Genomic DNA, 16,142 nt, shown 5'->3' on the forward strand with positions numbered 1-16,142 from the left:
GCAAGATGTTGGCTAATCCTGTTCCACAGTGAGGATCCTCTTCCTGGCATGCAGATGGTTGCTGTATCCTCACGTGGCAGAGAAAGAGAGAAATGGAGCAGAGTCTCTGATGTCTCTTCCTATAAGACCACCAATCTCATCATGATGCCCCCTACCTTCATGACCTCATCTAAATCTACTTAACTTCCCCAAAATGATAAGCTCCAAATACCATCACATTGGGGTTCAGGGCTTTAATGTATGGATTTAGGAGGGGGGCACAATTCAGCCATGGAAAGTTTTATTAGATTATAACTCAGAGTATAAAATAATTATCTGAGTCCATACTGATATAACTTTTTAAAAAACATAATAAATAAATAAATGGGAATCAACAGACAAATCTCTTGAAAATGACAAATAATTTATGTGTCCACTCCACTTTAAAGTGATGACATATAACTCCCCATTCCTTAAGTCTGGGGTGCTTGTAGTGACTTTTTTTCAATAAATATATTATAGAAAAAGACCAAGAAAAAAAGAGTAACTTTACAGTGGAGAGACCTGACAAGCACCATCTCCAGCCAGGTGTCAAGATTAACATTAACAGTGTGAAGTCATATTGATAGTATGTACCGATGATAAGATAAGAGCATGGCAGTTTAACCCTGTGATCTTCCTCCCCAAACACACTCCAGTCTAATCATTTAAAAAATACCACAAAAATCCCAATTGAGGAAATCCTAACCAGTAATTCTCTAAATTTCCAAGGTCATTAAAAACAAGAAAAATCTGATAAGTTGCCAAATGCTTGAATAGCCTAAGGAGAAATAAAAGATTGCCTTGAAAACAAGTATTGGTAACAGTAACATGATAGGGTTTTTATTTTTAGAAGAAAAGGTATATAATAAATTAAAAATAAAAATATTTGAAGCAAAAAAAAAAAATCACTGCTATCAAGTATATCCATCCATTGTACCACCAATTAATTTTATTATTAACAGAATCCTAAAATTATAGGCTATTTCCTCTCCTATGTTACCTATACAGTCGACCCATGAACAATGCAGGGTTTTAGTTACTGCGGTTGGAGATAGATGGGCCCTCGGGCTGGACAGCTGGTGTTTGTCAAGTGGAGTAAAAGTGAAGCTTTGTTCTCACCCAGACACTGCAAGGACAAAGTTAGTGGCAGGAGCTGAGCTCTGCTGAAGTAAAGATATAAGATGACCACTCCTGAGGTCAAAGACCTCTCTCTCTGCACATGTGCAGGAAAGCTCCTTGGAGGTCAAAAAGGGAGAGGCTCCATTCCATAATAATGCGGACATGTGCCCACAGTCCTCTGTGGTGGGATCCATTTTAGCAAAAAGTTGCACACACATATGTCCTAGGAGGGTCCTCAGTTCAGTTCAATTCAGTTCAGTCGCTCAGTCATGTCCAACTCTGCGACCCCATGAATCGCAGCACGCCAGGCCTCCCTGTCCATCACCAACTCCTGGAGATCACTCAGACTCACGCCCATCAAGTCCGTGATGCCATCCAGCCATCTCATCCTCGGTCGTCCCCTTCTCCTCCTGCCCCCAATCCCTCCCAGCATCAGAGTCTTTTCCAATGAGTCAACTCTTCACATGAGGTGGCCAAAGTACTGAAGTTTCAGGTTTAGCATCATTCTTTCCAAAGAAATCCCAGGACTGATCTCCTTCAGAATGGACTGGTTGGATCTCCTTGCAGTCCAAGGGACTCTCAAGAGTCTTCTCCAACACCACAATTCAAAAGCATCAATTCTTCGGCGCTCAGCCTTCTTCACAGTCCAACTCTCACATCCATACATGAATACTGGAAAAACCATAGCCTTGACTAGATGGACCTTAGTTGGCAAAGTTATGTCTCTGCTTTTGAATATGCTATCTAGGTTGGTCATAACTTTTTTTCCAAGGAGTAAGCGTCATTTAATTTCATGGCTGCAGTCACCATCTGCAGTGATTTTGGAGCCCAAAAAATAAAGTCTGACACTGTTTCCACTGTTTCCCCATCTATTTCCCATGAAGTGATGGGACCAGATGCCATGATCTTCGTTTTCTGAATGTTGAGCTTTAAGTCAACTTTTTCAGTCTTCTCTTTCACTTTCATCAAGAGGTTTTTTAGCTCTCTTCACTTTCTGCCATAAGGGTGGTGTCATCTGCATATCTGAGGTTATTGATATTTCTCCCAGCAATCTTGATTCCACCTTGTGTTTCTAAAGTTACAGGATATAAAATCAAGACACAGAAATCCCTTGCATTCCTATACACTAATAATGAGAAAATAGAAAGAGAAATTAAGGAAACAATTCCATTCACCATTGCAACGAAAAGAATAAAATACTGAGGAATATATCTACCTAAAGAAACTAAAGATCTATACATAGAAAATTATAAAACACTGGTGAAAGAAATCAAAGAGGACAGAAATAGATGGAGAAATATACCATGTTCATGGATCACAAGAATCAATATAGTGAAAATGAGTATACTACCGAAAACAATCTATAGATTCAGTGCAATCCCTTATCAAGCTACCAACGGTATTTTTCACAGAGCTAGAACAAATAATTTCACAATTTGTAGGAAAATGCAAAAAACCTCAATAGAAAAGGCAGAGGAACCAGAGATCAAATTGCCAACATCTGTTGGATCATTGAAAAAGCAAGAGAGTTCCAGAAAAACATCTATTTCTGCTTTATTGTCTATGCCAAAGCCTTTGACTGTGTGGATCACAAAAAACTGTGGAACATTCTGAAAGAGATGGGAATACCAGACCACCTGACCTGCCTCTTGAGAAATCTGTATGCAGGTCAGGAAGCAACAGTTAGAATTGGACATGAAAAAACAGACTGGGTCCAAATAGGAAAAGGAGTGCGTCAAGGCTGTATATTGTCCCCCTGCTGATTTAACTTCTATGCAGAGTACATCATGAGAAACGCTGGGCTGGAAGAAGCACAAGCTGGAATCAAGATTGCTGGGAGAAATACCAATAACCTCAGATATGCAGATGACACCAACGTTAAGGCAGAAAGCGAAGAGGAACTAAAAAGCTTCTTGATGAAAGTGAAAGAGGAGAGTGAAAAAGTTGGCTTAAAGCTCAACATTCAGGAAACAAAGATCATGGCATTTTGTCCCATCACTTCATGGGAAATAGATGGGGAAACAGTGGAAACAGTGTCAGACTTTATCTTTTTTGGCTACAAAATCACTGCAGATGGTGATTGCAGCCATGAAATTAAAAGACATTTACCCCTTAGAAGAAAAGTTATGACCAACCTAGATAGCATATTGAAAAGCAGAGACTTTACTTTTCCAACAAAGGACCATCTAGTTAAGGCTATGGTTTTCCCACTGGTCATGTATGGATGTTAGAGTTGGACTGTGAAGAAAGTTGAATGGCAAAGAATTGATGCTTTTGAACTGTGGTGTTAGAGAAGACTCTTGAGGGTCCCTTAGACTGCAAGGAGATCCAACCAGTCCATTCTAAAGGAGATCAGCCCTGGGTCTTCTTTGGAAGGAATGATGCTAAAGCTGAAACTCCAGTATTTTGGCCACTTCATGTGAAGAGTTGACTCTTTGGGAAAGACTCTGATGCTGGGAGGGATTGGGGGCAAGAGGAAAAGGGGACGACTGAGGATGAGATAGCTGGATGGCACCACCGACTCGATGGACATTAGTTTGAATGAACTCTGGGAGATGGTGATGGACAAGGAGGCCTGGCGTGCTGTGATTCATGGGGTCGCAAAGAGTTGGACACAACTGAGCGACTGAACTGAACTGAACTGATGGGACCAGATGCCATGATCTTCATTTTCTGAAGGTTGAGCTTTAAGCCAACTTTTTCACTCTTCTTTCACTTTCATCAAGAGGCTTTTTAGTTCCTCTTCACTTTCTGCCATAAGGGTGGTATCATCTGCATATCTGTGATTATTGATATTTCCCCTGGCAATCTTGATTCCAGCTTGTGCTTCTTCCAGCCCAGTATTTCTCATGATGCATTCTGCATATAAGTTAAATAAGCAGGGTGACAATATACAGCCTTGACATATTGCTTTTCCTATTTGGACCCACTGTGTTGTTCCATGTCCAGTTCTAACTGTTGCTTCCTGACCTGCATACAGATTTCTCAAGAGGCAGGTCAGGTGGTCTGGTATTCCCATCTCTTTCAGAATTTTCCACAGTTTATTGTGATCCACACAGTCAAAGGCTTTGGCATAGTCAATAAAGCAAAATAGACGTTTTTCTGGAACTCTTTTGCTTTTTCCATGATCCAGCGGAACAGAGTAGTTGTCACCAAATGGAATATGTGGGAGGTGAGTGTGAAATGGATGAAGAGGGTCAATTGTATGGTGACAGATACTAAACTTTTGGTGGTGAGCCCATTATACCATATACCAAAGAAGAAATATAACATTTTACACATGATATTTATGTTAATATTATAAACCAATATTATCAATAAAATTTTTAAAATAAAAAAGATGTGATATATATACATACATGTATATGTGATATATATGTGTGTGTACATATATACACATAATATACAAAATTTTTAAAATAAAAAGATGTGATATATATACATATGTGTGTATATACATATATACACATATATGTGTATATGCATATATATATCTGTATATACATATATATGTATACACATATGTGTGTACATATATTCATATATGTGTATATACATATATGCGTGTATATGTATATACATATGTGTGTGTGTATATATATATACACACACACACAATGGACTTCTACTCAGCCACTTAAAAAGAATACAGTTCTGATGTTTACAGCAACATGCATGAACCTAGAGATTATTATACTCAGTGAGATAAGCCAGACAGATAAAGACATGTACTGTATAACATCACCTATATGTGGACTCTAAACAATAATACAAACAAATGTATATGTGAAACAGAAAGAGATGCAACAGACACAGAAAACAAACTTAGAGTTACCAAAGGGGAGAGGAAGTGAGGGGTGAGAAATCTGAAGTATTAGATTAACAGATACACACTACTATATATAAAATAGATAAGCAACAAGGATATACTATGTAACACAAGGAATTATACCAATGATTTTGTAATAATGTTTAATGGATTATAATCTGCAAATATATGAATCACATTGCTATACGCCTGAAGGTAACATAATATTGGAAATCAACTATACTTCAATTAAAAAACTGTTAGTGCTTTAGAGCTTGATAAAAATGCACCTGGATTTTTAATCACATTAAACACAGAATGTGGTGTGTGTGTGTGTGTGTGTGTGTGTATACATACACAATAGAATATATTCAACCATTAAAAGGAAGCAAATCTCATTTACAATGACATAGATGAACCAGAAAAGCATTACTCTAGTTGAAATAAGCCAGAGAAATTTAAAAAGAAGCTGATTCTGTAGAAATAGAGAGTAGAATGTGGTTGCCATTGGTTGGGCAGGGGTAGAGGGAGCAGGGGGAAAGGATGATACAGGTCAAAGGGAACAAATTTTCAGTTATGAGAAGAGTAAATTCTGAGCATGTAATAGTGACTACAGTTAATAACATGCTATTGTGTACTTACTAGAGAGTAGATATTAGCATTCTCAGAACAACAAACTGTTAATTATGTGAGGTGATGAATTTGTTAATTATACTGATCTTGATAATCATTTCACAAATGTATATCAAATCCTGTTATATACTTTAAACATATACAAATATATTTGTTAAATTTTCCCAATTACTCAACTAATAAATTTTCAAAAAAATTTAAACACAAAGTCAGAATGATTTAATAATTATTGATAATAATAATAACTTATTATTAATTCAGAATATTTATTAGGATTCTGTCAGTCTGCTCCTAGAGGAGCAGTGGAACAGTGGTGAACAAAACAGCCAAAAGCTTTACTGTTGGGGAGTTTGTGTTTCAAACACAAACATGAGAAACATGATTAAAATACATTAAAAGACACTAACTAAAATACAACATAACGACAGAGAGAGCCAATTGCTATGAAGAGATAAAGGGATAGAGTCTGAAAAAGGCTGCTACTTGGGGTGGGTGATCAGGATAACCTCTCTATAGAAAGGACATTTAACAGAGAGCAGAAGGAAGAAAGCCGGTGAGCAGTTGCTCTACCAGGTAGGCAGGCAAACTTTGGAAATCTAAAGTACAGCTAAGCAGGAGAGGATCAGGGTGGGGTGGTTTGTTACAGTGGAAGGGAGAAATTTCCTTTATTATATTGGGTTAGTCAAAAAAGTTCATTTGGGTTTTTCCATAAGAGCCCATGGAAAAACCCAAACGAACTTTTTGACCAATCCAATTGCATCTTGGGGAAAATCTATGACAAACCTAGGCAGCATATTAAAAAGGTGAGACGTCATTTTGCTGATAAAGGTTAATATAATCAAAGCTGTGGTTTTTCCAGTAGTCATGTATGGATGTGAGAGTTGGACCATACGGAAGGCTGAGAACTGAAGAATTGATACTTTTGAACTGTGGTGTTGGAGAAGACTCTTGAGAGTCCCTTGGACTGCAAGGATATCCAACCAGTCAATCCTAAAGGAAATCACCGCTGAATAGTCATTGGAAAGACTGATGCTGAAGCTGAAGCTCCAATACTTTGGCCACCTGATGTGAAGAGCCAACTCATTGGAAAAGACCTTGATGCTAGGAAAGATTGAGATCAGAAGAGGGTGACAGAGGATGAGATGGTTGCATTGCATCATCAATTCAATGGACATGAGTTTGAGCAAACTCTGGGAGATACTGAAGGACAGGGAATCCTGGCGTGTTGCAGTCCAATGGGTTGCAAAGACTCAGACACAACTGAGAGACTGAGTAACAATAATGATATCTCCATTATTTCAGGTTATCTCCATTATGGTCATAATCATACAAGTAGTGGATCACTCATATAGTATATGTTTCTTGTGATCCTATAAACCACACTCTGGGCTCAGTGCTGGGGATGGTGACCTATGACAAAATAAATATAAAAGTTCACCTTGTGAAGGATGAGTGCATGGTGTGTGTAGGCCCAGGGCATCCTGTCCTGTTTGGGGGAGTTTGCCTGAGGAGGTGTGTTCTGGCTGAGAGGCAAAGGATAAGAAGAGCTTGCTGCTGCTGCTGCTGCTAAGTCACTTCAGTCATCTCCGACTCTGTGCGACCCCAGAGATGGCAGCCCACCAGGCTCCCCCATCTCTGGGATTCTCCAGGCAAGAACACTGGAGTGGGTTGCCATTTCCTTCTCCAGTGCATGAAAGTGAAAAGTGAAAGTGAAGTCACTCAGTCATGTCCGACTCTTAGCTACCCCATGGACTGCAGCCTACCAGGCTCCTCCATCCATGGGATTTTCCAGGCAAGAGTACTGGAGTGGGGCGCCATCGCCTTGCCATCTGACAAATGGGAAAAGCAGTATCCCAGGAAGAGGGAGCAGCACATGTGAAAGCCCTGTGGTCACAGGCAACACACAGGGTGCAGCTAAGAGCAGTGCAGGCTGGCTGGAGGGACAGCAGGATGCTGTGGCAAAGGCAGGGAGCAGCGCTGTCCACCTGCAGCCTGACTGAGGACCCAGACTGTAAGCTGTGAGCAGCTGGAGCCTACCAAAGTATTTTAGGCCAGTTAAGAGTCTCAGGGCTCAGTGATTCCTTAAGATCTTGGGAAGAACAGTCAGTAGCTAGGCAGGTTTCAATGTGTCTCTACTTGTTCAGATTCTCCTACAGGTTTATTTTGATCCATCCAGTGAAAAATTTGCCAGCTTTTAATTTCTAATGTAATAACATGAATGGGATTATACTATGCAATAAAGTCTCAAAGAATTCCCCATTCCAAGATTAGTCCAAGTTATCTGTTTTTATGAGATCATACTTGTTTATTATCCAGAAATTCCAAATATATATTCTACAAAGAACTAGCCAGTGGTGCTAGTAGTAAAGAACCTGCCTGCCAATGTAGGAGACGGAAGAGACACAGGTTTGATCCCTCGGTTGGGAAGATCCCCTGGAGGAGGGCATGGCAATCCATTCCCTTATTCTTGCCTAGAGAATCCCATTGACAGAGGATCCTGGCGGGCTACAGTCCATAAGGTTGCAAAGAGTCAGACACAACTGAAGCAATTTAGCATGCACACACACATGAAGTAGCCTAAAATGTTTCTCAGAGTTGCAAACTCTAAAATTTGCTCTGAAAATGAAGTTGAAGGAATTACACAGTTTTAGACTCTGGAATTGGAGTAAAACAGAGAGAGAAAAAAGGGAACCAAAGATTATATTTGGAGAGTATTTTCCATGGAAAGGATAATAAAGACCTGCCTAATAATGAATCCAATCAGATAAAGAAGTTTTATGAAACTTTTGTTCCACCGCAATCAATCCAGTGCCCACAACCACTTATCTAGCAGCTGAGATTCAAAGTAAAGAATGCTCTGAGGCACTTTCTGTAAACACTGAGAAAGAACTTTCTGCTATTAAATAAGTTAATACCAGAGCAAACAAAGGCAAAAAGAAACAGCAAACTGATGTGGGAAAATCAAGCTTGTTAAACTCAGGGTAGCTTGAATGAGGTATTCCAGGTCAAATTAATTGGCTCAGAGGAGTTTATAAAAATTACACAGAGATTACAGGCTATCAACAACTTCAGATATGCAAATGACACCACTCTAATGGCAGAAAGTAAAGAGGAACTAAAGAACCTCTTGATGAGGGTAAAGGAGGAGAGTGAAAAACCCAGCTTAAAATTAAATATTCAAAAAACAAAGATCACGGCATCCCATCCCATCACTTCATGGAAAATAGGAGAGAAGGTGTAAGCAGTGACAGATTTCCTCTTCTTGGGCTCTAAAATCACTGCTGATGGTGACTGCAGCCATGGAATTAGAAGACGACTGCTTCTTGGCAGGAAAGCCTAGACAAATAGACAGCATGTTAAAAAGCAAAGACATCACCTTGCCAGCAAAGGTCTGTACATCAAAGCTATGGTCTTCCCAGTAGCCACATACAGTTGTGAGAGCTGGACCATAAAGAAGCCAGAGCAACGAAGAATTGATGCTTTTGAACTGTGGAGCTGGAGAAGACTCCTGAGAGTCCCTTGGAGAGCAACGACATCAAACCAGTTAATCTTAAAGGAAATCAACCTTGACTACTCATTGGATCACCACAAACTGTAGAAAAGTCTTCAAGAGATGGGAATACCAGACTACCTGACCTGTCTCTTGAGAAATCTGTATGCAGGTCAGGAAGCAACATTAGAACTGGACATAGAACAACAGACAAGTTGCAAATAGGAAAAGGAGTATGTCAAGGCTGCATATTGTCACCCTGCTTATTTAACTTCTGTGCAAAGTACATCATCAGAAACGCTGGGCTGGATGAAGCACAAGCTGGAATCAAGATTGCTGGGAGAAATATCAATAACCTCAGATATGCAAATGACACCATCCTTATGGCTGAAAGCAAAGAACTGAAGAGCCTCTTGATGAAAGTAAGGAGGAAAGTAAAAAAGTTGGCTTAAAACTCAGGAAACTAAGATCATGGCATCTGGTCCCATCACTTCATGGCAAATAGATGGGGACTATTATTTGCCTGCATCAGATTTTATTTTGGGGGCTCCAAAATCATTGTCAGAGAAGGCAATGGCACCCCACTCTGGTACTCTTGCCTGGAAAATCCAATGGGCGGAGGAGCCTGGTAGGCTGCAGTCCATGGGGTCGCCAAGAGTCGGACACGGCTGAGCGACCTCACTTTCACTTTTCACTTTCATGAACTGGAGAAGGAAATGGCAACCCACTCCAGTGTTCTTGCCTGGAGAGTCCCAGGGACAGGGGAGCCTGGTGGGCTGCCGTCTATGGGGTCGCACAGAGTCGGACACGACTGAAGCGACTTAGTAGCAGCAAAATCACTGTGGATGGTGACTGAAGCCATGAAATTAAAAGACGCTTGCTCCTTGGAAGAAAAGCATAGTAAAAAGCAGAGACATTTCTTTGCCAATAAAGATCCATCTAGTCAAGGCTATGGTGTTCCAGTAGTCATGTATGGATGTGAGCATTGGACTATAAAGAAAGCTGAGTGCTGAAGAATTGATGCTTTTGAACTGTGGTGTTGCAGAAGACTCTTGAGAGTCCCATGGACTGCAAGGAGATCCAACCAGTCCATCCTAAAGGAAATCAGTCCTGAATGTTCATTGGAAGGACTGATGTTGAAGCTGAAACTCCAATACTTGGTCCACCTGATGTGAAGAACTGACTGGAAAAGCCCCTGATTCTGGGAAAGATTGAAGGCAGGAGGAGAAGGGGATGACAGAGGATGAGATGGTTGGATGGCATCACCGACTCAATTGACATGAGTTTGAGTAAACTCCAGGAGTTGGTGATGGACAAGGAGGCCTGGTATGCTGCAGTCCATGGGTTTGCAAAGAGTCAGAGAGACTGAACTGAACTGAATTCATTGGAAGGACTGATGCTAAAGCTGAAGCTCCAATACTTTGGCCACCTGAGGCAAAGAGCTGACTCACTGGAAAAGACCCTGATTCTGGGAAATAATGAGGGCAGGAGGAGAAGAGGGTGACAGGATGAGATGGTTGGATGGCATCACTGATGCAATGGACATGAACTTGGGAAGACTCCAGGATATGGTGAGGGACAGAGAAGCCTGGTGTGTTACAGTCCATGGGGTCACAAAGAATCAGATATGACTTGGCAACTGAACAAAAACAACAACTACAGAATGTGGAGGGGAATAGGCATGAAGGTGCAAGTATCAAGGCAGAGACTGTGAAAGATATTGGTTTTACTTTTGTCCAATTCACAAACTCAGAGAAAACCCGAAGAGAAGGATATAAGAAAATTCAAAAGTAGCTGGACTTGTGAAATGTATTAGGAACCATCTTAAATTTGGAACAATAAAAATTTAAGAGTTTATACTGACATTTCCAGTGCATACCCTTAACATCACACATGACTCTCACCTGGGGGCTTCCTCCCAGTCCCCACCCCAGGATGCCAGGAGTATCTAAAGGTCAGTGAAATAGTCCCCAACCACTTGTGGCTGGGAAAAGAAAAAAAAAAATTCCTACCTTTAATTTGGCATATAGGACCACTCTGAAACATCTCATGTACTATATCCCAGATCATAATCTACAGATCTGATTATTAATACTTCCTTACTGTCTGCTTTCTCTTCTCTGTCTCATTCCCTCCCCAGCCCCTAATATTTCATGGGACCACCTGCTAAATAAACTATTTCACTTAGATCCTTGTCTTTTGGAAAAACCCAAAGTAAGAAAGTAATGAAATATAATTTAGAACTGAGTTCTTTTGACCCTGTGCTCAGTTTGAAGACATCAAAAACTAAGAAAAATGGCTTGTGAGACTAAGCTTATTGTAAAACCTATCAAACAAGGGGCATTTCTAACAACTAGGAAAGAAGAAAGTGGGATAAGGGAGTAGAAGTAAAAAATTTTAAAGCAACTTAAAAGAAAAGGAGCTTTCTGGTCATATATTTGTGATATTCCTAAATAAAACAATAGCTTAACCATATTAGGAGGTTCAGCTTTCCTAACTCTATAGTTGACTTAAAAGTTAAAAGGAAATGTGAATCCATCTTTGGGCTATTAAGATAAAATAATGGTCATGTTTTAGATTTCTTCTTATATACTGTACAGATCTCCTGGCTCCCCTCCACCACCACCTCAACATACACACAAAATTATCATATCAGCAATTCTAAACTTATTAATTCACAGTCTTGGGAATAAATCTGCTTACTTTTAGTTTGCATTTTACTAGTTCCGTAACTTTGATCAACAAATCTGTTCAGGAATATATGATTACTTAACACTTTAGTGATTAAGATTTATTATTTCTGAAAAAGAGTAAAAAGTAGAACAAAAGAAAATTATTCTACCAGCAACAAGTAATAGTTGACTCATATCCTTATTATTAAAAGATTAAGTGCACAGATAAACCTTCAATTTTCAAGGTACAGTCGTAGACTGGTCCACCAAAATCTGCATCTTCTCATGAAGCTAGTTTCAATAACACTAGCCAAATAAATGAAAATTCATCTCTCAAAAATACCACTTGGCATAGTCTCATATGAAAGGACTTTGTAAAAAAGGGGGGGGGGCGTTATTTCCAATTCCCACCCTCCTTGGAGAAGATTTATTCTGAACCCCATCCCCAGGGCTCTGTTGTGCAATAGACTAGATTAAAAAAGGAAGATGGAAGTGTCTTGATTGCTTGACCAGATTTATGAGTTTTCAGAATATTTCCCTGAAATCTGCTTCATCTACAGACTACCATATCTGTATGACAGATTCAGACAAATGATATGTGATCAGCAAAAAAAGATTCTCATTTCATGATAATTAATGAATTACAAAGGAAACCTAAAAGCATGCTCAGTTCAGTTCAGTCACTCAGTCATGGCTAACTCTTTGTGATCGCATGAATCACAGCACACCAGGCCTCCCTCTCCATCACCAACTCCTAGAGTTCACTCAAACTCATGTCCATCGAGTCGGTGATGCCATTCAGCCATCTCATTCTCTGTTATCCCCTTCTCCTCCTGCCCCCAATCTCTCCCAGCATCAGGGTCTTTTCCAATGAGTAAACTCTTTGCATGAGGTGGCCAAAGTATTGGAGTTTCAGCTTCAAAATCAGTTCTTCCAATGAACACCCAGGATTGATCTCTTTTAGGATGGACTGGTTGGATCTCCTTGCAGTCCAAGGGACTCTCAAGAGTCTTCTCCAACACCACAGCTCAAAAGCATCAATTTTTCGGCACTCAGCCTTCTTCACAGTCCAACTCTCACATCCATACACGACCACTGGAAAAACCATATCCTTGACTTGACGGACCTTTGTTGGCAAAGTAATGTCCCTGCTTTTCCATATGCTATCTAAGAGTCTAAATTCATCAAAATAACACGCATTTATCCAAGAAGCAACCAACTTTGTAGATATATGTCTAAGTATATATGTCATCATTTATTCATTCACAGAATAAAATTTATTCTGAACCTATTATTTGCCAGATGCTAGGACAAGCATTAGGACTTGAAAAACTTTTTCCTTGACCTTGAATATCTATAGATGTAAAAGAATAAAAGAATCATATATACAATAGGGGCAATTAAATGTTCCAAGTGTCATGTTGCAAACCAAGTCTACTAGTTTATTCACAGATTCATTCAACAAGTTTTGTACACCTGTTGTGTGCTGAGGATCATTTCATTTTTCTTTCTTTTTTTTTAATTTTATTTTTACTTTATTTTACTTTACAATACTGTGTTGGTTTTCCCATACATTGACATGAATCCGCCACGGGTGTACATGAGTTCCCAAACCTGAACCCCTCTCCCACCTCCCACCCCATATCATCTCTCTGGATCATCCCCGTGCACCAGCCCCAAGCATCCTGTATCCTGTATTGAACATAGACTGGCGATTCGTTTCTTACATGATAGTATACATGTTTCAATGCCATTCTCCCAAATCATCCCACCCTCTCCCTCTCCCTCAGAGTCCAAAAGTCCATTCTATACATCTGTGTCTCTTTTGCTATCTCGCATACAGGGTTATCCTTACCATCTTTCTAAATTCCATATATATGTGTTAGTATACTGTATTGGTATTTTTCTTTCCGGCTTACACACAGAAATCCCTTGCATTCCTATACACTAATAATGAGAAAGTAGAAAAAGAAATTAAGGAAACAATTCCATTCACCATTGCAATGAAAAGAATAAAATACTTAGGAATATATTTACCTAAAGAAACTAAAGACCTATATATAGAAAATTATAAAACACTGATGAAAGAAATCAAAGAGGACACTAACAGATGGAGAAATGTTCATGGTTCGGAAGAATCAATATAGTGAAAATGAGTATACTACACAAAGCAATCTACAGATTCAATGCAATCCCTATCAAGCTACCAGCAGTATTTTTCACAGAACTAGTACAAATAATTTCACAACATGTATGGAAATACAAAAAAAAAAAAAAAAAAAAAACTCGAATAGCCAAAGCAATCTTGAGAAAGAAGAATGGAACTGGAGGAATCAACTTGCCTGACTTCAGGCTCTACTACAAAGCTACAGTCATCAAGACAGTATGGTACTGGCACAGACAGAAATATAGATCAATGGAACAAAATAGAAAGCCCAGAGATAAATCCACACACCTATGGACACCTTATCTTCGACAAAGGAGGCAAGAATATACAATGGACTAAAGACAATCTCTTTAACAAGTCGTGCTGGGAAAACTGGTCAACCACTTGTAAAAGAATGAAACTAGATCACTTTCTAATACCACACACAAAAATAAACTCAAAATGGATTAGAGGATCATTTCAATTACAAGTAATTAAGGGGCAGAGTTACCTTAAAGGAAAGATAGTTGGTTATTTTAAATATGTAATGGCACAATTCTACACATGTGTATTAACAGGATAATTGAAGAAAACTTATTAGAAGTAAATGTCTTTCCTTTGCACACCAAAAAAAGAAATGAAAGCCCAAACCAGTTAGGAATGATGTTTAAGAACCATAAAATAATTGTCCTTACCAGGAATACAGAATTGTTCCTACAACAGACGTAAGTCTACTGCTTTCTTGTTTTTGCTTTGCCAGGCCAAAGTCAGCTACAATTGAAAAAAAAAAAAAAAAGAAGCAATTTTATTATAATTTCCCAGAATTAGCACTGTTCCTTAGCTTTTAAATTTCTGCAGAAAACAAAATAACAAAAAAAACCTATTACAATTCCAAAGAGAAAGTTTTTCTTGTCTTTCCCTGTCAAAATGCCCCATGTACAATACTCTAAACCATTCCCAGCTTTCATTAATAGTGTACATACATTAAGCCATTATGCTGTATATCATTAAAAATATTAAAATAATTATTGCTGACTGAAAGATAGGACAAAGCACTTACTGAACATGTGATTCTACTTATTAAATTATTCTTTATTATTTTCAAATAAAAGGAACCTAATGTTTTGGCTACAGGACTGGTAAAGGTCAATTTTCATCCCAATCCCAAAGAAAGGCAGTGCCAAAGAATGCTCAAATTACCCCACAATTGCACTCATCTCACACACTAGTAGAAGGTAATGGCACCCTACTCCCAGTACTCTTGCCTGGAAAATACCATGGACGGAGGAGCCTGTTAGGCTGCAGTCCATGGGGGCACTAACAGTTGGACACGACTGAGTGACTTCAATTTCACTTTTCACTTTCATGCACTGGAGAAGGAAATGGCAACCCACTCCAGTGTTCTTGCCTGGAAAATTCCAGAGACAGGAGAGCCTGGTGTGCTGCCATCTATGGGGTCGCACAGAGTCAGACACGACTGAAGTGGCTTAGCAGCAGCAGCACACGCTAGTAAAGTAATGCTCAAAATTCTCCAAGCCACACTTGAGCAATACATGAACCGTGAACTTAGAGACGTTCAAGCTGGTTTTAGAAAAGGCAGAGGAACCAGAGATCAAATTGCCAACATCCGCTGGATCATCAAAAAAGCAAGAGAGTTCCAGAAAAACATCTATTTCTGTTTTATTGACTATGCCAAAGCCTTTGACTGTGTGGATCACAATATACTGTGGAACATTCTGAAAGAGATGGGAATACCAGACCACCTGACCTGCCTCTTGAGAAACCTGTATGCAGGTTAGGAAGCAACAGTTAAAACTGGACTTGGAACAACAGACTGGTTCCAAATAGGGAAAGGAGTACGTCAAGGCTGTATATTGTCATCTTGCTTATTTATATGTAGAGTACATCATGAGAAACGCTGGGTTGGATGAAGCACAAGCTGGAATCAAGATTGCCAGGAGAAATATCAATAACCTCAGATATACAGATGACACCAACATCATGGCAGAAAGTGAAGAGGAACTTAAAAGCCTCTTGATGAAAGTGAAAGAGGAGAGTGAAAAAGTTGGCTTAAAACTCAACATTCAGAAAACTAAGATCATGGTATCTTGTCCCATCACTTCATGGGAAATAGGTGAGGAAACAGTGGAAACAGTGGCAGACTTTATTTTGGGGAGCTCCAAAATCACTGCAGATGGTGATTGCAGCCATGAAATTAAAAGACACTTACTCATTGGAAGAGAAGTTATGACC

The 16,142-nt window shown here is 39.4% G+C and overlaps 1 protein-coding gene across 1 annotated transcript in view; it reads right to left on the reverse strand.

Annotated features, from left to right (window-relative positions):
* NEK10 (NIMA related kinase 10) overlaps positions 1–16,142 on the reverse strand; it is a 290,322-nt gene that overhangs the window by 144,697 nt on the left and 129,483 nt on the right. The window contains exon 23 of the mRNA XM_018038472.1: positions 14,585–14,660. Within this exon, the coding sequence (XP_017893961.1) occupies positions 14,585–14,660 (76 nt within the window). The remainder of the gene's footprint in view (positions 1–14,584; positions 14,661–16,142) is intronic.

This window comes from Capra hircus, chromosome 22 (genome assembly GCF_001704415.2).
Source record: "Capra hircus breed San Clemente chromosome 22, ASM170441v1, whole genome shotgun sequence".
In the NCBI taxonomy this organism is placed as follows: domain Eukaryota; kingdom Metazoa; phylum Chordata; class Mammalia; order Artiodactyla; family Bovidae; genus Capra; species Capra hircus.